This window comes from Monosiga brevicollis, genomic scaffold (assembly GCF_000002865.3).
Source record: "Monosiga brevicollis MX1 MONBRscaffold_5 genomic scaffold, whole genome shotgun sequence".
Classification (NCBI taxonomy): domain Eukaryota; class Choanoflagellata; order Craspedida; family Salpingoecidae; genus Monosiga; species Monosiga brevicollis.
Genome location: NW_001865042.1, coordinates 695,469 through 718,588, shown reverse-complemented (window position 1 = coordinate 718,588; position 23,120 = coordinate 695,469). Strand labels below are relative to the sequence as shown.

At 53.6% G+C, this 23,120-nt stretch overlaps 1 protein-coding gene across 1 annotated transcript; it reads right to left on the bottom strand.

Moving 5' to 3' along the window:
* Nucleotides 1-772: 772 nt before the first annotated feature.
* On the bottom strand, nucleotides 773-22,301 carry MONBRDRAFT_31668 (uncharacterized protein; the record flags this gene model as incomplete). Its single annotated transcript, XM_001744065.1, has 56 exons — nucleotides 773-1,036; nucleotides 1,193-1,259; nucleotides 1,318-1,360; nucleotides 1,497-1,611; nucleotides 1,869-2,001; nucleotides 2,161-2,458; nucleotides 2,495-2,885; nucleotides 3,003-3,403; nucleotides 3,556-3,619; nucleotides 3,719-3,769; nucleotides 3,879-3,964; nucleotides 4,118-4,181; nucleotides 4,277-4,426; nucleotides 4,518-4,839; nucleotides 5,051-5,268; nucleotides 5,374-6,373; nucleotides 6,469-7,166; nucleotides 7,272-7,369; nucleotides 7,471-7,512; nucleotides 7,683-8,087; nucleotides 8,162-8,189; nucleotides 8,339-8,424; nucleotides 8,515-8,976; nucleotides 9,101-9,128; nucleotides 9,283-9,362; nucleotides 9,447-9,588; nucleotides 9,752-9,949; nucleotides 10,069-10,179; nucleotides 10,266-10,325; nucleotides 10,422-10,658; nucleotides 11,163-11,352; nucleotides 11,470-11,601; nucleotides 11,805-11,866; nucleotides 11,954-11,989; nucleotides 12,094-12,169; nucleotides 12,308-12,510; nucleotides 12,603-12,693; nucleotides 12,833-12,975; nucleotides 13,219-13,272; nucleotides 13,392-13,444; nucleotides 14,004-14,123; nucleotides 14,216-14,396; nucleotides 14,838-14,918; nucleotides 14,992-15,168; nucleotides 15,459-15,503; nucleotides 15,708-15,798; nucleotides 15,887-15,975; nucleotides 16,051-16,297; nucleotides 16,427-16,570; nucleotides 16,797-17,270; nucleotides 18,431-18,522; nucleotides 18,615-18,653; nucleotides 19,660-19,704; nucleotides 19,809-19,976; nucleotides 20,067-20,285; nucleotides 20,793-22,301. 56 exons carry the CDS (start codon nucleotides 22,299-22,301, stop codon nucleotides 773-775), a joined length of 11,103 nt encoding a protein of 3,700 aa, XP_001744117.1.
* Nucleotides 22,302-23,120: the final 819 nt, after the last annotated feature.

Here is a 23,120-nt window from a genome sequence, read left to right as displayed (position 1 = left end):
GGAGCCAGCAGCAGGGCTCGAGTCATGCTGTTGATTCTGGTGGAAGAACAACAAATTCTGTCTTCGCCCTCCTCGACTCGCAGGGTCAAGCGATTGAGGGGCGTCGCCGGCCAGGTGTGAAGGGCGAGGCGCCGGTTCAAGAAGCTATCCGGCACCCGAAGAGCGAGGGCCGAACCAGCGGCACTCTGAGAATACTGAACCGGATGCAAGTGATCGGGGCCGGAAGGTGAGATAGGCAGCGCGGTGTACGCGAAACGGGGCCGTTCATGCAAGTCAGAGAAGAGACGGGCCAAGTGGTGCGTGTTTGAACTGTGTATATATGCCTGTGTGCCTGTGTGCACTGCAGCAAGCACCACACGTCGAGGCACCGCCCACCAAGGGAACAGCAAGGCGTGTGTTGGTTGGATGGATACCAACCCTCTCTCTTGAATCAAGGCGGTTCAGACAAACAGACAAACAGACAGACAGACAGGCGCGTGTACGTCTGATGGTAATCCACTGTTTGGACTCGCCGCACGAGCTTCAGCTAGCGAGGCAGGCAGGTGTGTTTGTGGGAGCGGAGAGCGCGCGCGCAAGGAGTACACTCCATTAAAACCGCCAGGACCACCCTTCGCCTCCCTCCTTCTTCCCGCCCCCGGCCTCCTCGGGCTTTGGTGTGTTGGACTGGTTGGTTGATTGGTGTGTGTGGGGGGGGGATCTGTTGGTTGGCTGAGGGTAATGTGATGCGATGGCAATGTGCTGCTGTGTTGGCACCAGCTATGCGGTCGGATCATCACCCTCGGGTCCACACACCAAACCAGATACCGCGCACAACCCCTCTGCCATTTCCAGCTCCACACGCACACACACACACACACACACACACACACACACACACACACACACACCAGAAGGATGGGCTGCGTACCACGAAGAAGCAAACTGATCTTCCACACACACACACACACACACGCACGAGACCAAACAGAGGGAGGAACAAAAGCAGCAAGCACCAGTTAAGGTCAAAGGTTAAGAGGCAAAGGCGGGGGGCGTCCCACTATTGAAGTGTGCAAAAGGGTTTGACAGAACATTCTGAGCGAATCTACGTGGCAGGCCGTGACTGGGTGCTGTGGCTTTGCCCTCTCTCCCTTCAGGCACGCGCCTTGGTCGATGCGGTGGCGAAGATTCAGACTATGGACTTCTACTACCATACTTGGGTAGCGAAATGGGAACGGGCAAGGGCACGAGGAACAGGCTCAAAGTCAGATCCATACCCTTCGCTACCTTCCACCCATTGTGTGATGATGATGATGCGATTCCCCCTTTTGTTGCCTGAACCAGTGCGACTGGGCCAAACACGTACCCGTGGGCCTAGTTATTGCTGTTGTGCAACAACAACAACAACAACAACAACAACAACAACAACAACAACACAACTGCTGGGCTGCTGGAAAAAGGGTGACGATCAACCAGGGAGGAAAAAAAAAAAGGAGGTTCGTTTTTCATGTATGGGAAACTTTTTGGATCAATTTCCAAAGGCAGGTAGATCCTTAGAGAGGGTATGGGATGGCCATCGCCAAAACTCAAGAGCTTGAGCATCTCCGGCTCGCTCACTCCCTCCCTCACTCCCGCCTGTTCTCGGGTCACCGAGGAGGTCAATGACATGGGTCTGTCAAAATACATATTATAGAATGGCCATGCCTCTTTGACGAACAACAACAACAGTCTCATCTTCTTCTTCTTCTTCTTCTCCTCAACTTCATTTACATGCCGCGAGCTCGGCGGCGGATCTTGGTGAGCTTGGGGCGAGCCTCGGATTGCTTTGAAGCCTCGGTAAAGGAGCGTTGTAGGTCTGATACATCCAATGCATGCTGGAATCGACCGCCTACCAACTCAGCCATGCCTTGCAACACGGCCACCTGCGCATTGGGCCCCAACGCCACCATAAAGGAAGACATGTGCGGCAACTCAGCCTTCATGCGCTCCAGCTCAGTTCGTGGATCATAGGCCTGGCCATCCGACCTATCAATGCCATGCCACGACAGAATGAGCCACATGCGCAGCACGCTCACACAGAAATTCACCCGCATTCACTCAGTTTGTTCGCCGTCACGCACAACAACGCGCTCAGATCACACTCCCTCGAGCTTCCCCCATGCCACCATCGTTGATATTGCTTACATGAAGATGAGAACGGGACGGAAAATGTTCGACATGGTCTTGCCTTGCCCTCGCAACTCCTGAATGGCCACGTTAAAGTCGGTGCCTCCTCCGTTCATCTGCGGCACAAATGCCGCTGCTTCACGCATACTCGCTTTCGCCAGCGTCGTGCGCGCCCGGTCGCTGTATTGTACCACCGTCACTCGATCCGCCAGGTTGAGTTCATCGTGCACACGTGACTGCATAAAGCTGCTGTAAGAGTTGAGCAATGCATCCCAGTTGTCGCCGCCCATCGATCCGCTCTCGTCCAGACCAAACACTATTCATAGCACAAAAAGCCCATGAAAATACGTACAACTGCCTTGACCCACAGCTACGTCCGCGGCCGACTTGACCCGCGTGCATGCTTGAAACTTACAAAAGTGAAACAGGCCTGGCGTGCGAATTTTGCCTGCCTCATAGTCCTTTGTCAACTTGTCCACGGCCCCAAAGGCTTTGCGCTCCGCTTGGTTCAAGCGCTCCTCAACCATGGGTTCCAGAACAGCCACACGTTCTTGTACTTTTTCCAGAGCAAGCGCGCGGTCCCGCACCACCAACAAATCCCGTTGCCAAGTGATTGTAGATTGTCGCGTCTTGATCTCCCCTGTCGCTTTGTCTGCTGTCGCCCGCAGGGCCACAACTTCTTTGCCGACCTCCTGACTCCATTTGATAAAGTCGGGCAGCTCGTTCAAGTCTGCCACCGTATCCTAGAAAACAAAAGCATTGACCATTCGACCCACCAACAAATGAGCACTGGCTCACTCATTCTCAAAATAATCCACCATGCATTCAAAAAAAAAAAAAAAAAAAAAGCCAGGTCATACCTGAATTGCCAACTGGTATTCTCGGCATTGCTGCTTGAGTCGGGCCTGGACATCCTCGGGCAGCCCTTCAAGGGCTGAAATCAACCCCTCGGCTACCTCAGCGGCTCGCGTCGCGTCTTCTTGACCAGCTTCGTGCACCTCCGTTGCCCAAGACACGGCATCCGCGAGCTTGTCCTCCAGCGCCTTGAGTGATGCTGACGCTTTGAAGCCCTCCGCAATCGCCTTGCTCGAGGCATGCTCAACGAAGCTTTGCATGAGCGCTGCCAGCGTCTGTATAACGGGTCGCTCTGAATGGCCCGAGTGGAAATCAGAGGGTTGGGTAGTAAACTGGGTGTTGAGCTCCTTCTGAGCCACCTTGAAAAACTCGGCCAACATTTTATCTGCTGGCAGCGTCAAAGCCGCTGTAATTTTGAAACCAACCGCACACACACAGGAACCACGTTGTCAGAAAGGGCGAAAAGTTAAAAAAGGAAAAAGGAACAGGCTGCCAAGAAAACACAACACCAAAACAACACCAAAACCTTGTGCTTGTTCAAGACACGGCCGAACTTACCCTGCGTCGAGCCTGGCACCATTCGCTCCAACACATGGAGGAATAACTTGCCCGAGGTCCACGCCTAGGCATTGTGACATACGTTGCAAACATCAGCCTCAAATCATGACGCAAAATTGTGGCAGTGCCAAGCGTGCTTGGGCTAGCTATCACGGGTGCGCACCTGGGAAAAATCGGGTACCTCCAGCCCCAAGCCTTGAAGTTCCATTGCGACCTGATAAAATAAGCACCACAGTGTTAAAAACGCCCGCACAAAGCCGCCTCCTGTCCAGTCCCATCAGGACCTTCAACTTTGACGCTCGAGCACCGTTTTCCTCACGTACAAAGTCTTTCACATCTGCCGTCTCTTTCGAGGTTGCCACCAGCCGGTACATGATGTACAATGTTTTGGCAAAAGTGTGGCCAGCTCCTTTTGACGATAAACAGCAACGCGGGTCAAAATAGATATGCGGTTCGAGCAAGCGCAGCAGACCAACAAGAAGGACAGCGTGCCAACAGCTTTCCTTTCTCCCCCCAAGTCAAAAACGGTTGGCTCTGTTTGGATCGCTCAGTTCAGACCAACCTGTAATAAACTTGGAATCCAGCTGCTTGCCGGAGAAAGTGCGGTGGAAGAGCTCGAGTGCTCGCTGGATGGTAAAAACAAATAAAACGCCCATAAATCCCCATGCATCAGTCGGCCACCGATAATGTTTGCCAGAGCGTGTGGCTGTGTTGAACTTACCGCCATGTCTGGACTGGCCGAAGCTGCGCCACAGAGCTTGTCAATCAGCTGAATGACAGCCCCCTCGTCCTGCTGAAACTCATCCAGAGAATCAAATGTAGCCACTGACTCGCGCCCCAACGCTGCGTTAACCCAAGCCAAAAGCATCATCTGTGCGGCACAAGCGACGCCACCGAGCTTGTGAGGACAGAAGCCACAAGAGAAGCTGTGTCAACCTTACCGGATGCATGGCTCGACTTACCCGCACGCGGTCGCTGTTGGTTGCCGATTGTGCAAGCCGAGACGGCTGCACAATACTCGGGACGAAGGCTACTTTGGCCACTTCTGCGCACTTTGGCAATGCATCAAGAAGTGCGAAATCCAAGGGGTAGGGCATGTCGCTGAGTGCGTGTGCCAAATGAGTTGTGGTCTGGCAGAAGGACCCTTCACCAGCTGCGGCCAAGCAGCGTGCTGCCATCGAGTCGACATGTGGGCCCACGACCATCGTATTGATGGTCCAGCCAGCGGCAAAATCGTGCTTGCCCAGCAACTGCGGTATCAAGCTATCCAACATGCCATCCGAGCTACTCAAAGCACGGCCGCGCGTTCCGTGAGAAGTCAAGAAGTAGCACGTAGCGAGAGCGAGGATGGGGAGGAAGGAGGAGTGAATTCACAATGGGAACCCCCCCCCGATCAAGAGCGAGCATGAACAAGGGCAATGAACAAGATGGGGGGTTGAAAAGACCAAAAGACTTGCGGGGACGACAAAATCACTTCCACGCGTGCATGACCTACATGATATTGACAACCACTTTGCGCGAGGCAGCAAACCCAGCAGCCTTGCTCACAAGGTCCCACACCTGCTCAGCGGACACAAAGTAGTCCACCACATTCTCGCTGATCTGAAACTGTGCGAGAGCTTCTGGGCGCTCCGCAAAAGCCTGGCTAGGGCCAGGCACTGGAACAATGCACACTGAGTCGACAGATCGACGCACCACGTCGTCAGCATAATACTGAGAATAAAGGCTTTGGAGCACGTCCGTGACGGACTGGCTTGCACCAAAGCCACGAACAGAGCCGCTCACGTCCAGAACAAAAATTTAATGAGTTGGCGGCACCAAATCAGATGGCAACTGATTGCACAGCAGCTCCACCTTGCCAAGCAAAACGGGCAGCTCTGCTTCGATGGTCGCCTTGAGTTGACGCAAGACATCGTCCAGTGCCGCACTGTGTTGCTCGATAAAGCCAGCCAGCGATGACCAAGCTTGGGAGCATTGAGTCCAGTCGTGATTTGCCGCGGAAGCAAAGAGGTCGGCCGACAACTCTTGATACGGCTTGAGCTCAGCCTGGACCTGAACGACCTGCTCGGACAAGCGCTTGTACTCAAGAGCCGCATTATCGACCATGCGTTGCACCTGATGCGTCACGTCACGACGCGCCTGGATCAAACCCGCATAAGCTAGTGTAACGTCCTCCTTGTTAGGAATTGAGGCCAATGACGCAGCTCGATCACGCTCCCCCTCGGCTCGCGCCACATCCTCCTTGGCAGCGGCAGCCAACATTTGCACTGCTTCGGTCAGGTGTTGAAGCCCCGTGATTGCCTCATTGCCTTCATTCATAGCCCGAAGCGTCAAAGCACCAAGGTCACGCCGCGCCAAGGCAGCAAACGCATCAAAATAGGTGCGGATGTCCATGCCCACGTTCTGCGCGGCCGTGCCATCCTCGTCCTCATAAGTTACCTGCAGCTGCTGGTTGCCATTCGTCTGCTCTGCGGCACGAGCTGGCCAGGTGAGCGTGCTGGGCAAGGCTCCCGTCTTGCCCAACGGCGCAATTTGCGCTGCCGAGCCCACGGCTTGAGCCAGGTGTCCCACCCAGCTCATGGCTGACGACGAAGCGAGTGCCTCCGAACGCAGCTTGAGAAGTTCATTGCCGACCGCATCTGGGGAATCCAGATTGACAAAGGAAACTTGACAATTGATCAGCTGCTTCAATGATTCATGATTTTCCTCGGAACTCTTGGTACCGTCCACATTCACGACCAAAACAGCCAAGCGTGGCAGGCTTTGAAGCTTGGCCATCGTCGCCTCGTCCAAGTGCACGGCCTGTCCTTTGAAGGCACTGTCAATCAGGTACAAATGTAAGCCAGACATGAGGTGGGACGCAAGCGCGGTCATCGTGAACAGCCGCCACAAACACCAGGCTCGCAAACTTACTAAACAATGATCGCAGGAACCTTGCTCTTGGTTTCGCAGTCGTCATGCGCTAGCGCAACTGCCTGACTGAGTGCACGCGAGATGCCTTGATCCCCGCGGCGGCAGACGGGCAAAAAGCGACCGGCACCAAAGACGGAACGCCGTGTCATGGGCACGTGAAGACCCTCAGCGGGCAACACGGAAACAACGTCACGCGTGGCCAGCGGGTCGGTTTGCCGCGCTTGGATCCAAGTGTTGTGCACGCGAACAATGTCGGTCCAGTAGGGTACAATGTCAAGCGACTCGTCGATGCAAGAGATAACATGCAGATCGTCCATGGCCAGAAAAACGCTGGCTGGCCGCACCGGGCTGCCATACAAACTCGCAAATTGTTGCACTGTCTTGTTCTCCAGGTTGGCTTGGGAGAGGACAAACACTGGCGTCATGTGATGGCGGGTACAGAGGGAGGCCGCTTGTGTGAGGGCCACTGAATAGCAGTAAGTGGCTTCCTCGCTAGGTGCAATCAAGGCAACCCGAGCAGGGGCACGAAATCGACGAGCAGCACTTGCTGTCACTGCGCGCGACAAATCCGTTTGGGCTGAAGCAGGAGCCTCGGCTTTGGCCAATAGCTCCTGCGCCTTGGCAGGGTCCGAGGTGAACACGGCTGCTTCCTCGCGCGTCGCCGCATCGCTGAATTCACCATCCACGGCGAAGCGCACCTGTCCACGCGTTTATTGGAATGAGCGTCTTGATGTTTTTATCCAGAGAAAAAGGAAGAGAATTGCAAGTTGACTTGGGCATGAGAGCTGCGTTTGAAACCTTACTTTGGTTTTTTCCACGGCAAAGTTATCCGCCAAAAAGCTGGAAAACGTGTTGACCACGTGTCCAAATTGGTTGCCCATTTTCAAAGCCTCCGAGGGTGCTGTCAGTAGCCGTGGGTGGTAGGCACAAGGGCATCAACGAGCAAGAAAAACAGCAGACATTTGATTGGGTGATTGGTGCTTGTTGGAGTACCATGCTTACCGGCTGCCATGGTATTGACGCACAAATCGACGCTGATGGTGCCTACGAGAAGTGGCAAGCATGTGCAGTGAAGATGGTGCATTGTGAGGGCCTAACTGCAAATCCCAAAAGAATATAACTCAAGCGCAGACTCAACCATGACACCTCGACATGCAAAATAGGGTTGGGAGCAAAAGAGAAGAGGAGGGCATTTGATCACGCCTGCCACCGACCGTCTGAAGTGAAGCCCGAGTGACTGTAAACATCCACGAGATATTCGCACAATTCCTTAAACGTGACTCGACCACTGTTGTCGAGATCCAAAAGCTTAAACTCGCGGTCGAGCTCTTTGTCCTTGAGTTTGAAACCCATGTCGGCCATGGCCTTGCCAAACTCGGCACGCTCAATTCGTCGATCGTGGTCAATGTCCAACTTCTCAAACACCTCAAAGATTTGCTGGAAAATCAGACAATGCTTCACAAAACCGGCCAATTGGCTCTCGGGGATGGACGGAGGGCCACTAGGCACCTCGTCAAGGTCCGTCCAGTGAAGTGCCTCCATAATAACAGGAGGTTTGATTGTCAGCTTGACCGTTCGCAACATGGTAGACAGCTCGTTCACCGATGCACTGCCTGAGCCTACGGATACATAACAACGTATCAATGTGCCACCTGGAGCGCGCAGTTTGTGCATGATAACAGCGTAAACGTACGATTGGAGTCGATGGAATGCCATAGTTGCTGCAAGATGATGAACGATATTCGGGGCAGGCAAGCAAGGGTTGAGATTAACAGTGGAAGGTTGCACCCATAGACCAGCATGAGGCTGCGTGGATGCGAGGGGAGGGGTGTTCATGCGTCCTCTCCTTCTTTCTTATTTGTGCCCATACCTCGAGAGACTCATCGGTGGTCAAGTCCATCATTCGATCTTGCAGCGCCTCTGAAACTTGCAAGCGGCTCGATAGCGCACGCTCACCTGCATGGGCCGGCCGGAATCAGCGAGAGTAAAGTAAGGCACGAACTGTCGCAACCCGCGCAAGACGGCAATAAAATAGCAGCCACCTACTTTGTGAGTACAGACGGCGCTTTTGACGCATCTTTTCCGCCCACGTGAGCTGAATGGTTTGCATCGACGCTTCCAGACCACTGAGACGGATGAGAAAGAGAATCAAGGCCTCCAGCGTAGTGGCACTGTTGCCAAAACTGTCAAGGGACGCCCATTGCGCTTCAATATCCTCTTGGCTCAGGCCGGCACCGAGCTGCTTGACAATGTTGACAAATTGCTCTTGCGTGACCCATTGGTTGGCATCAACGTCCTCTGCTGGAAGAAACGGCCAACAGAGCTCGTACCAAAATGCGCCATGCAGCAACCAAGCAAACTCGTGCTGTCGAATCCAGCAAATGTAATCGCCATCCTGAGACAAAACGCGGCAGTAGGCCCGACGGAAGCCACGCTTCGTCAATTGCCAGTCGGGAAACTTTTTCTTGAGCAATTGATGGATGCTGCGCACGGATGCACCACCAAGATCTGCAGCAGTGCCAGGCGACAAATGGATGAGGCACTAAATGAATGGCTATTTGTACAGCAAAGTCGAGAAGCCAAGGCGACAGTGTGAGCGAGCGAGTGCGAGGCAGCTCGTGCAAACACGTACTCCGCAGATTCACTTGGCCCCAAGCCTCCTAGCAAGAGATGGGGCAGACACGCAAGGAATCGCGACAACGTCCCATACGACCAGTCAAGTTGAGTGAGCAGCATCGACATTACAGTCCATGCAGTGGTGAGAAGGGAAGCGGCATCAGACGGTTTTACATGGCCTGAAAGAGGCAGCAGTACCTGGAGACGGTCATAGGAGATCAAATCTTCAAATGTCTTCTCTCGACTGCCAAGCAGCTTCTTAGCAATGGCTGCTTTATCTGGAGAAGGATCGATTCGCGCCACAAACAGATATCATTGCCAGGACTTGACAAAGGGATGGAACGGGCGGTCAGGGAGCTTACCCAAATTCTCAGGTAGTTTAGGCGGCTCCGCAGTACGAAGCTCAAGACTGGGCTCCACCACGCTACGAAAGGTGTAAAAGGTCATAAAGGCCTGCTCCAAACCCTCTGGTGTGACAGCATCATCCCAGCCCAAGATACTCGTCTACATTGCCAAAAACAGCACCACGCTGAATCCGGCTAACCATTCACAAGGTCATGGGCATGCCAAAATTGGATGCTGATCATGACATGATGTACATGTGTGCGCGTGTATGTGTGTGTGTGTGTGTGTGTGTGTGTGTGTGCGAGGGAGTTGACAAACGCACGGGAGCCGGGTTTTGCAGCTCGTCTCCATCCACATCAAGCGGGGAAGTCAGGGAGACAGTGGAGAGGCGGCGCATGGTGGGCGTATTGAGATTGTCAACGCCGAGCTTGCTTTCAAGCTCACGGATGCGCGCCAGGGCTTGTCGCAGTTTAAGCTTGTCGTTTTGGCCAGTTTCAGTGGTGGGCAGATTTGAATTGCTCTGACCCGAGAACAAGCCAAGGATTGGAGGGGGGGTGCGGGGGGACAAGCAACATTTTGTCACAATGAGTGAGCGGGAGCAGATGGATGCAGCAAGGGTCGTTAGGGTGTTTAACATACTTGTCGGCGCGACTTGGCCAGCTGCTGCTCGGCCAGCTTGAGTTGCTTTTGGGCGTTGGCGAGCTCTGACTTTGTCTGCTTGAGCTCGGCCTTGACGGACGAATCTCGTCGCTAATTATGATTGAAAGGGTGTGAGTCAGGGCCTCAACACGATTGGCAGGACAAGGTCCAAAGTTTGGACAACGGCGGGCACAAACGTTTTTGATCGGAGGCAAACGATTGCTGGCAGCTGTCTCGAGGGTTTTGCTCTTGCTTGCCTGTGATCGTTGCACGTATTTCATCGTGGACATGCCTTGGGTCAGCCGGAGCCAGGATGCGATCACCCAAATTCAAGCAAGTTTCATCAAGCTCACCTCTTGGCATTGTCGGAGCTGTTCCTCTAGCTCCTTATTGCGATCTTGCAAGGCCTTGACTTGATCTTCCTCCGTCACCTTGGCGCCGGTATTGGCGAGACCGTTCGAGACGGGAGGACGCGTCTCTGCTGCAGCTAGCGCAGGTGCCGGCTCCGGCGTTTTGGGCTGCTTCCGCAAGGTGCGTCGCTTCTGGCTTCCACGCGGCGCCACCGGGGCGACCGGGGCGGCATTGCTTTCCTGCCCAGATGACGCCACGGGCGCCGCAGCCCCCTTGCTGGCTCCCGAACCCATGCTCTTGCTCCGTTCGCTCTTGCCACAAGGAGTGACTGCAGCTCAAATCCGAGCCACAGCTCATCCAACAAAAAATGAAAAATCCATTGTTGCCAACAAAACTCAGGACTGCAACCTAAACGTCTGACAACCAGCTACTTGACAACAGCACACACACACATACACATACACATACACATACACGCGCATACACACACACATGTGCGCAAAAGCAAGTGTTGGTTGTCAAGCTTTGTTTCGTTTTTATTTTTTTAAGGATACTGAAGGTGCATGCATGCAAAAATTGTTTGGTCTTATGACAACGTTGGCTCCCCAAGCTCACGCTGGCGACGCCAACCCATTGAACAGATGCATGGATCAGTGTCAATTTTTCTCGAGGCGCGCACACAACGCACAAGAGAAGGACAGGACGTAGCATCTTACTTGGTAGTTATCGAAAAGGTATCACACTTCTTGTTGGAATGAGTCCAACAGGCTGTGGTCGAGACAAATTGCTAGCTCTTGCAGAGCCTCAGTTGTGGCTCGCTCTCGCGTATCGAGACACAGGGCAGAGGTCAAGTATGGCTCGACATACTCGTTGAAATCGGGAAGTTTGCCATAAATACGGCGAAGCTGCATCAGTCCTTGCTGGGCTGCTTCTCTAAGATGATCCGTCCAGCAAGGGAGGCGCACGAGTGAGCCGCCCACAAGAGATGAGCACGTCTACAAATTGAGAGGCGGGGGTGAATAAAACGCTGATTCAGCGGGCGAGCCTTACGACGTTCCGGGAATGTCTGGATTCCGGCCCAGCAACATCGCGATGGTCGTCATGCAGGCACTCCAGACATCGCATGTGGCCAAATCGCCCGCGGTCCTCAAGCTTGGATCATATAGCTCTGGTGCAGAATAACTGCCGAGCATGCCCAACAACGGTCTCATGAGATGGACTCGGTCGAAAAATGAAACACATGACGCGCAACTCCCGACCAAACTTCACCCTTTCATCGCGGATCGAAAAGGGCTACCCGCAACTGGCGAGACAAAGATGGCCCCAAAAAATAAAAAAAATAAAAAAATAAAAGAAAAGAGAAAACGCGTCCTTGAGTCTCGTACCCATGCGTGCCAGGGAGCTGTGAAGTCGCAGAACGGCTTTGGGCTGACCCAAAGTCAATGATCTAGTCAATGATGCAAAATTTAAAGTGAAACAAAGCGCGCCATCCAGACACGGTTACGCTTCGTCGACCACAAACGGCGGAACTCACCACCAGCTGCACGTGGTTGATTGTCAGCATCAAATTCTGTGCAAAAAGCCGGCCCAGCATCCAAAGCCCAGCATCACCAATGAGCACCCTCAGCCGGGCAGATGCATTGCAACACCTTTTCTCGTTCCTTTGGTACGTACATCTGGCTTAATGTCCAGGTGTGCCACACCCGCCGTGTGCAAGTAGTGTAGTCCTTCAATGAGCTGGCGCGTGTATCTGCTCCCCACGAGCCATCGATGCAGCAGCACAGGCAAGCGGCGAGCAAAAAAGAAAAAATGAGCGATGGCAACACCAGCAGATCGCAGCTGTACTAATGATGTGAGCGTCACAGATCACAGAAAACGATTCTCGCACTTGCAAGCAGCTTGAAACTGCAGCTCGACTTCAAAGCGCGGCTGGCCGGCATTGAAAAGTAATTCTTTGAGCGTGCCACCCTCATAGTACTCCATGGCCAAGTACTGCTTATCCCCTGCCCGTTCCAATGCAAACACCTGGCAGATTGCTGGATGATTCAAACGCTGAAGAAACTTGTGCTCACTTTCAAGCCCCAGTGCCTCCTGCGCAGAAGGAGGATTCCATGCATAATGAATTGGCTGACCACAAATATAAGTATGCAACATGCCAGCACAGTTGAGACAAGCAAGCACACCTTTTCTTTGCTTGATCGCTTGCAGTACTTGACTGCAATCTTGCGTCGCCCCGCCACCATGTACGCAACATGCACTTGCCCAAACCCACCCCTATGATCAAGACAACCATCCACAGTTCGCCAAGACAAGTGAGCGCCTCATCCACGTCCTGCGCGAGAAAGGCTACAAGCCTTGAGCCGATGCCAAACGACATGCGGCCAGAGACCCCGATATACTCTCCTAGACCCACCTGCATGGCTCTCCGGCCGCGAGATACCATAGCCGATTGGGACCTGCTTGATGCAAACGCCGCAGATCGAGACCGGTTAGAACAAGAACGCTCTTGACCAGGCTTTGCACCTGATAAGTGCTGGCCCATACGGTACCAACAAGCTATATGCAGAAGTGCACAGACCGTATTGGACATCATCTGAGCGCGATACAGGCAGCGCCTCCAAATTGCGCTTTATCCCATTTCGATATAAACTATCCACCCTCTTCCACGCCTAAAAGCCGGTCAATGGTGGCAAGCAAGCCGTACCACCCCACGCGACCCGTGCCAGATGGGATGGGATGGGAAGAGACGACAAATCAACAACACGCCAAACAGCTCAGGTATTATGCAGTCTGCAGTACCTGCGCAACGTCCAGCTGGGCCAAGCGTGGCAATGCGGGAGTAGATATGCTCGGCTACAGTACAGCAAATCCACAAAAATTCAGCTTTGCTTGACGTCCATCTCCTGTACTTTGCTAGCCCAGCTGATTCAACATCATGGCACACGTGCATTCTTTGAACGGCACAGACGAACCTGTGGTGATAAACGTGCCATTGATAGCCAGGATTGGCTAGAGCATCCACAATCTACAGGATACCGCGTAACACAAGCCCTCGCATGTCAGTCACTGGACGAAATGAATAGGCAGACATCTCTCAAGCTCTCTCTCTCTCAAGCTCTCTCTCCCCTCGCATTTCTTGGATCAAGGCACACTGACCGCTCTCAAAGGCTTCCATATCGCCGTGCCGAGGCAGTAGATGACGGCGAGAGTACAGTTGCTCAAATTCAGCATCAGATAACATGTAAAAAAGGCGACACAACCAGATGCCTTCTGGAATGAGATGTTGGACAAATGTACGACCCTACAAGATTAGTCAAGATGATGGGTGAGACCTGACAGTAGAGCTGTGCCTCAGCCTTATGTAACGGAAGAGAAGGACCATTTTTTCTGAAACACGCTGCGACCAGTGCCTTTGTGCCTCACCGCTTGAAGAACCCGTCGAGACCAGCTTGAGTTGTTACGCAGATCCAGCCAATCGCACAACAACATGGGAATCTCACTCATGTCCAATAGATCTACATTCACGTGAAATGTCTGATAAGCTGCCTCTCTGCCACCAATTGCTCAGAGCAATCACTTCATACCTGGAAAGAGGTCGAGAATGTGACGGAAAACGTTGAAGAGCACGGCCATGTTGTTCGAGAGGGCCACGGTTTGAGCCATAGGGATACAGGCTTGTCGTGCATAAAGGCATTTAACCATAGCTACTCAGTTACAGCCAACAGAATAGCCGTATACGCACAAGCCTGTCGGTAAGTTCGATGCAACAAATCTTGGGACGAGAAGTTGGCCGCACCTTTGCAGTAATGCTGGATGTCGGCCACGCGGGACCGGAGTTGATCCTTGTTGGTGTCTAGAGCGGTCAATTCAACAAGCTGTTGGGTGTGTTGTTGGCAGAATGCTTGCAGCTCCAACGCTCGCTGCTTGTGATTTTCCCCATAGACGAGCATGGCCGTGTGCGAGGAATTGACCAAAATCTGACACGCCACACGTGCAAATGAAAACACACACAGATACACCAGGCATCAGCGCAACCCTGTATGGCGGCTATCATGATTACTCAACCAAGTAAGACATGCCCAAGCAAGCGATCGACCGTTTGTCATACCCCGTTGTCATCAGAGTGATCTGATGTCCACTGCAGCTGAGTCGTCTCCAGCTGCGCAACGACATCACAATGAGACAGGTTCTGCTACCACACTTGCCAAGTCTTTGAAGCAAGCAAGGGCGAACGCACAACAGTCACATCATCGAAAGTGCTCTTAAGTTCTTCGAAAAAGTCTACATGGCAGCAGCAGTTTGAGGAACATGTTTAACAACAGGATGGCTGTTAGCATTGTGTCATGAGTACAATGCGTCCTGATTAGCAGCAACAGCAAAAGGTGGGAAACACCTGAGGCCCAATCTGGATGGGGAACGTTGAGGCGCGAAAAGGTAGGCAACAACTGGATCAGCTCGCGCAGTGGCTGCAGGATATCCATAGCCATCACCTCCAGCGTCTACCGCAACAACATGCGTGTCAGATCATGAAAGGACTGTACGATCCTGTCCGTGTCGACAATAGTTTGCTACCTGGGGAAAGCGACTGCAACGCGAGCAAGTGTCCGTGTATGCCTTGTGGATAGTATCTCCATTGGTGTCCCAACAGCCACGCGAGAAGACGGGAGAGAGGCGTGCCAATAGGACTTCGTATGGGTGCAGCAGATTATGGACAAAGGCGTCTGCGCGCGTCACGCGCAAATCGGCAAGCTGTAATCGGATAGCATGGTAATGGTAAGCCATCAGCAACGGGAAATCACAAGGCACTAGTCGGTGAAGGAAAGGCGTGCTCACATCGAGGCGCGAAAAAACGAGGCGTTCGCGGATATGCCGGCGGAGTTGAATTTCATGCGCCACCTCACAGAGATGCCGATTGACAGCACTGTAACCCTACCAACGTATTATTTATTGTAAAAAGCAAGACGCACTGAGGGCTGAGGGATGCCAGACGAAGGCTAGAGGCGGTCAATGGTGGCATCGAGACCGCGCACAGATCAAACCTGAATCAAGGCATCCAAGGCGTTCTCAAACCGGCTGATAAAAGGCTGGCATACCGCAAGACACGGGTCCAGTTGAGTGCGCGCTGCTCGTGTCCACCGATGCTGCCGGGACAGAGCAAAAAAAAAATGTGTTTGGGCAAATTTGCAAAAAAGCCAAGCACAAAGCCAAACCGGTCAGTCAAGAATAAGAGTAAATACAACGGCTTTCGCGCATCAAGGGTCAGGGGAGGTGGTCAACAGGAAACATACGCGATATTTGAAGCCCACGGAAAGCCCCAGTTCGGCCAGGTGACACTGATTCATGAGCATGACGGAAGGTTGACCCCGGCATTCTTCGAGCCTACATGGCGATAAGGATAGCAACAGCGAACATGATTTCAACAATAACCAGCAGCAGACGAGAGTGATGGCTGGGCAGGTAGCCGTACGTGGGTGTGACCATCTCAAGCATGGCAGTGACGACGGTTGCGCAACTGGCAATGGCCCAGCAAAACCATGGTTGTAGTGTGGGTAGCAACTAGATGACACCAAGCAAGCATGCGTCACTATGATTTCAGCACTGAGCACGAAGCGAGTCGGAGCCTCGACTCACCACATCCCTCCCGCTTGGACCAAAGCCAGTTTCACAGGCATCAAGCTGCTGCCAGAAGGAAAAGGTGGCGCTAAGCCAGCCCTCCCCATCTCGTCCGTCACCAAGATACGCCATAGCCTGTGCCGAGGCTTGAGCTGCCGTCAAGAGCTTGTGCAGCCGCAGAGCAGTAAAGCTGCCTCGCTGCGTCGTCGATTCCGTTAACATCCCATGTGCAGCATCATGGGCAAAAGTGTCTGCCTGTGGAGAGCTGTGGCCCGTAACAGGTCCCCACACGGTGACAGAAGAACCAGGTGTGAGAAATAAAACGCACACAGATCGCAATTCCGTATCCCGTCTCATCGAAAAAAGATCAGGTCGAAGCACATGCACATCTTACATGGGTGCTAGGTGGAGTTGACGTATGACGTCCTCAGCCTGACTAGACACGCGTCCAAGAACCAGAGGCTCGCCGCTGGACTCCTCCAGCGGGAAGGCAAAGTAGCACATGTTGCCATCTTGGTCTGAAAAGGAATAGACGATACTACAGGCATGGTGGCAATGATGGCGGTCACAGGCCAACCAACCCATTGAACATGAGCACATGTTCAAGCGTCCAAAGTACTTGACAGGAAAGGCCAGAAAACAGCCCGAGCAAGTACAACCCAGCCTCTTGAGTGCCCTTCACAAACCATGCCTGAGGAAGAATACAAAACTCCATTGCATTGCTGGCCTATTGCGCTCTTGACACGGAGCAATGCAGGACTCACCCCCGCTGGATGGCAGCAGTTTGTAAGCCCTTGAAAGAATTGCTGTGCGAACGATCGCGGGACCCCGAGCCGCGCGACGTAGGAGTCGAGGCCCTGGGTAAGCCCAAGCAACACTCTGGTGCCAATTGAGCCAGATCTTCCAAGTCCTGCATCGTTAAAACCTGTGGCGGAGCTGAAACTGGAATCTCGGCGGCCACGCGTATATTATGCTCATACATCAGGCTGCGCAGTGCGCCCCGCAAGTCTGAACGATTGAGCTTCAAGTCGTCCGCTGCCTGCGATTGAAGTAAGCACTCATCACCAAGCACATGACGGACAAAATGGGCCACATCGCCCCTGCTTTGACGAAAATCCGACTGCTTAAATTTGAGGGTGGGCGCCGGGGGCGGAGGGTCCAACGGAAGCACCGCCGACAAGCTTGACGCCAGGTTGTACCAGCGCAGGATCAGCTCCAGCCGAGAACGTGTGCGCGCACTATGGAAGCAGTACAAACCCGTCGTTGAATATTGAAGTGTAAGCAGCACGAGGACATCAAGCTTGCAAAGCAGAAAAAGGAAGGGAGAGTTGGATTTACCGAAGCAAACTCTCAAAGGCCGGATCGTAGAGATGCACAATCGCAACAACATCGCTCCAGGCACGGCGATAGGCGCTGACAAGGGACAAGAATACAGTCTCTCCGTTGCTTAAAGATGGGGAGGTAGGCGATGGGCGAAGTGCAGCCACGCGATCGTTCTGCTCGGGCAGTTAGAGACAACAAGTGAGAAGGGCATGTTCACCTCTGCTGTCCATGAACTTGTACTGTGCAACACCATGAGGAATATGAATATTAAATTTCCCTTACCAATTCTTGGATCAGTGACGTGCGGCGAGCCGCCAGAGCACTCTCGACACGGCTGGGCCACTGTGCGTAGCTGTCTTTCGGTAAGTGTGGCAAGATCTCTGCTGCTGGACAGACGCATCCGCCCCGTTCGAGTAGATCCAAGGTTGACCGGGGCTGGAGGCGCACTTGCCACCACAGGCGGACAGCCAGCAGTTCGTAGGTCCACATGGCTCGTGATGGTAGCCGTGACTGGGCGTGGGGCTGACAAAACTTACAGCCACATCTGGCTTCGGGTGCAATGGCTGGAAGCGAGCTCAGGCGCGTGCTTTGGGTCTCGCCAACAACAGCGCGAGGCGCGCGGGTTGAGGGCAAGTGCGCCCGGCTTCCTGTGATCTCCGACTGAAGCTGGTAACGACGTAGATACTCTTCACGCTTTAGGAAAGGAACCAAGGATTCGCTGTTTGCTTCCCCGCCGTCGCACCCGGTCGAATAGGCCCGATCCCTGGCATTGGTCCACAAGACGCCGCACAGGACAGCATTAGTATACACCTTACACGAAAGTTGCCACGATTCAACAACAAAATGTCCTCAAGCAATTGCACCTTGGCAAAGCACCATCATTGGCTTCATGATCCCAGTTGGGAACTTCTGGTGCGTGTTTGGCATCGCGAGCAGCCTGAATATTTTGCCTAAAGGTTTCAAGGGCCGACACATGGATGATCATCTTCTCACGATATCAACGCCGTTTGTGGCTTTCAGGTATAGAAGCGCTTGACCAAAGAGCGCAATTTCTCAAACAGCGCCATGTACGCACCGCCTCCGGCGACTCTTGCGCTCGCGTTCGCGCTGAACCCGCACACGATACTCTGGAAAGAGCTCAGCCCTGCTCGAGCCGCTCGACTGTACCTGCAGGTGAACCAACCCTCATCACCAGAAGGAGGTGAGGCGATGCCATCTTCACAGACACGTGGAGTTTTGCCATTCAAGCTCCATCATACCGAATTGAGCCGGCTCTGGTTGTGACTTGATGAAGTGGACTACAAGCACAGTCGTGTGGGTGACAAGGACGTCAATTAGGATCAGCCAGTTGGAAATGGTGAGATCGGGCTTGAGGTTTTAGAGCTTTTTGGTCCAATCTTTTGATGGGATAGAAGAGCGGGAGAAGAGCCCCTTCAAAGCCTGTGGCAAATACGCAAAGAAAGCGGTTGATGTGGGGCGCAGGGGCACATACGTCGGAGCGTCGCAAGGAGCGTCGTCGAGCACGCCAGGCCAAGTCATCTTCCTCATCCACGGGATCGAAACTGCTGCTCATGCTGCGGGTCAAGTCGCTACGCCACAGTCAACAGGATCTCTTGACGATCCCAATTGCCTCTCACAGACACATGCCCTTTGACCTCCGCTCGGCTCAACGTGAAACACCCCGAGCCGAGGGTCGCGGCATGAACGACCACAGATACCGCCCCAGCTGAACGTGCACACGAACGTGAAACAACACCAATTTCGACACACACACACACACACACACAAACGGTTCTTTGTCAGATTTTTTTAATGTTGGCATCGAGTCTTGATCGGGCGCTCCGCCTCTGCCTCTCGACAATGATCCCTTGCTACGTAAACTGCTACGAGCCGGCGGGAAGGGCCGACACAAGAATGATTTTTCCCTCTGAAATTTTAAACAACTTGCATCCACATGTGCACCCGGATGTAAGGTTCTTCTTTCAACTGTAAATTGAGGAGTGAGAAGACCAAAAGGCATTGCGGCCACGGTGTCAAAAGAGAAGGAAAGACCGCATGCCAGATCACGCCGGTCCTTCCTGGACTGCCGTGGCTCGCTTAGCGGCCAGAGCTGCGCGACGAGCGCACATCACACATGCCCCTTGACGCTACCAAAGATATAAGGAGAAGCATGTTGCATGGCATATGAGAGACCAGCCATCACAACACGGATGGTGGGTAGGCATGTACTTCATGTACTTCATGTACTTGTGTCAAATCGTAATTGACATTCCAAGAAAGCAAGGCTCATCGTGCTGCACTCACCTTTTCAAAACACTTGGTGTGATATACCGACTTGCACTTGTCGCACTGCAATTGGGTGTGAGAATGAAGCGAAGAATGTGTGTGAGATTCACCTTCACCGCGGCTCGGATCGTGACGGTCTCCTGAAAGGCACTGAAGCAAAATCATACCCGTGTGGTCTTGCGAAGTTCAAAGGGGAAAATAATTTCCGAAGAATTGCAAATGAGACAGTAGTACCCCCGACTGTGACACAGTTCGCAATTGCGAATGTGATCGATGCCCAGGCACACTTGTTGGGTCAGCAGCTTCAGCAGGTCGTTATTGAAAAGTGCCACCAGCTATCCCCCCCCCCGTTCATGAGCGCACGACATGAGAACCGTTGAAGCCTGGCGAACTCTCTTGTGCATGAGCAGTTGGCAGCAGCCTACCTCATTGAGGCTATAAACGAATTCCTCATCGGACAAATGAGGATGGGCCTCGAGCGTGGGTGAGCGAGGAAAGTTGTATCGACACGTGGCAGCATAGGCCTTGAGGTGATGCAGTTGTTGGCGGAGCGTGGCTGCTTGCAAGAGCACGCCGCGACGACATGCTGGCTTATTGTGGGCTTTCATGTCAATCGCTGGTGTATCTGCTGTTTCATCCAAGACCTGTGCGCACGCAGGTGCATTATAGTCAAGGTGAGCAAAGTTGCAAGAGACTCAAAGTTGACCCCACGTTCATTAGAGGCCGTAAGGTGAAGATTGTTCCGTACATGAGGAAGCGGGTTTGTAAATTGGAGGAATGAAACAAGACACTTGCCTGTGCAGAAAAGTCTGTGACGGCTCGCCTTTTAAAGTCCCAGCAATGAATTACATACGCCGGGATGATGCGTTTGGCTCGGTGTTGATGACAACTGGTGCAGCAATAACTGCCCAAGTATTCGTCGAAAATGAAGCGCTATCGCAAGCAGCATCACGTGAGCAAAGCATGCAGGTAGAAGGAAAGTACAATCTGAACGTTTGAGCCGCTGAAATGCATACTCTCGGCACACTCGTTCTGAAAATTGTCTGGCCCTCCCCCCTGGCTCCTGAGAGACATCGCAGTCTGTGCCATGACGACAGAGAAAGCAGAGGCCCAAGAAGAAGAAAAAAAACATGAGCATCAAGGGCACCAACCTTGGACAGGTGCGACTCAGCTTTGAGGCCGCAGGTGCGGCACCGATGATTTTGAGTCTTCATGGCTTCTCCGCGACTGCGCGGAGGCTTGCGCAGATCAAAGATAAGTTGCTTGCGGGGTGGCGCATAGTCGGCATTGCCACGGGTGGGGATGATGCGCGAATCAGACGTGGACAAAGACGCGGAGCTAGGCGAGTCGGAGGTCAGGCTGGTGTCCAGATCGGGCCCGGGGTTGAGGTATTCCTCCACGATCCCACGCAAACGCTCCGAGTGCAGTGCCAACACAAACTTGTTGGCAATGGCCGTGGGAGAGCCCGTTGAATGATCCAAGTCCAAATATGATGACACGGGCGAAAGGTATCCATCATCAAGATCTTCGTCTGCGTCAAAATCTCGAGTCCGGTCAGCGCGAGCATACTGCGTGAGGTGACCCCTGTCCTCACGAGCTCCGGCAGTGCCTGCTATGAGCTCAGGTTGCCGGACCACGCCGCGACCTGGTGCATCATCAGGACTTTCGCCGGTATTGTGCAAAACGTGCACGCCAGTCGCATCCTCCTCTTCCTCTTCCTCTTCATCTTCGAGGGCCACGGGAGTTAGAGATGGATCCACGCGCACCGAGGTCCAGGGCGTCTCGTCATTGCTATCGTCGACGGCAGTGCGCTCAAGAAGAACAGGTCGATCTGAGTCATGTGTGCTACTGAGCATGGTCACGGTTGGCGTCTGCCCAGTGCGATCGTGCACCTCAAAGCTACTCTGGCGCGGAGAGACCATGCCAAGTGATGAAGGCGCGCGAGACCCCAAAGCCGAGCCGGAGAGATTGGCGGCGCGTGGGGGAAGACGTCCCCGCACAGGCACGGCCTGAGGTTGTGAGGGCGAGCCTCGCAGGCGCTGAGTTCGCGGCGAGCTTGCAGCACCGTTGATAGGCGTGGCTGAGGGAGACTCTTCTGAGGCAGCTTCGCGCAGTGCCGGGCTATGTAACCGTACGCCACGCGTTGGTCCGTCAGCTAGCGCCTCAATGGTGTTATCACCCACCCCCATATGAAAGGCCATGGGATCAGACTTGGAACGTCGGTGATGGCGGGTGCTGGACTGAGACATGGCCGTGAGGCGAGGCCGCCGAGCACCTCGCCCCGGCTCGCCAACACCTGGCGAGGCAACAGAAGGGTGGCGGCGGCTGGGACTTCCAAAAAGTTGGAAGCTGGCCGAGTTGGTAGCCACGGGCAGGTCGCAGTGATAGGAGGGGTCTAACAGCTGAAGGCTAGTGGCGGTTGTCTGTGCCGTATGAAGGCGGGGGATACTGCCTGGATGGACAGGATCCAGCAATGTGCACGCCAGCTCGAGCGCCGCCATCACAGATTCAGCAGCAGCAAAATGTTTGTTTTCCTGGTCAACCGTCTCATTGGTCTGCACGTTAATCAGCTGCTGCGTCAGGGTGCGCGAGCGATTACCCTTGCGGGTTGATGAGCCACGACGATGGTCGGCTGCTGACTCTTCATCATACTCATCCATGACGCTGTTGTCGTGGTGAACGGCACAGGGCGCGCGTATGGCGCTGCGCAAGCTGCGCTGAGAGCACACCCCGTACACCCCCACACGCAAGCGCCCCTGTGATGGGTATGTTCAAGGAAGGCGCGACCTGCTGCTGCCACCGAAGAAAAGCAAGCAGAGGACAATTTCAAACAAGCCTCAAAGCGGTCTGCCTCAGCATACTGGCCGGTCGGCAGGACTGGAGCAGTTTTGCCGTCGTCGCAACGCCTCGTATGATTGTGGTATGATTTTTGGAGGCGTCACGCGTGAAACCGCTGCCCACCCACCATCGCCGTCTGCTGGAGACTTGTGTAGGCGGGGCTTCAAGCGTCGCTCAATCCCTAGACAGCCGCCTGCAGCACAGATATTGCGCTCCGTGCCCGTGTCGTAAGTACTATCATAAGAAGAAGAATCATGTAGGATGCCAAACGGCGGCCAAGTCGGCAAACCAACAACGCCACGAGATGAACTGGCTGCTGTCAACTCACTTTTCTCTTTTCTCTCTCTCTTTCGCTCTCTCTCTCTCTTTTCTTTCGCTCTCTTTCGCCTCTTCTTTCATTTCTTTTGTTGCGGTGTGAAGTTACGGGTTGTTGGGCAAAGTCAACACATACGCGCCATATATATAAGCAATTAAGCAGCTAGAGATCAAGCGCCGTTGAAAGCGTTCTCAAAGGGGTTGTGGTCTAGTGGTATGATTTCCGCTTAGGGTGCGGAAGGTCCCGGGTTCAATTCCCGGCAACCCCCTTTGACTTTTTGCCTCGTAGCATGTTTTTGCTGACGTTTTATCAATAAAGTGGATTG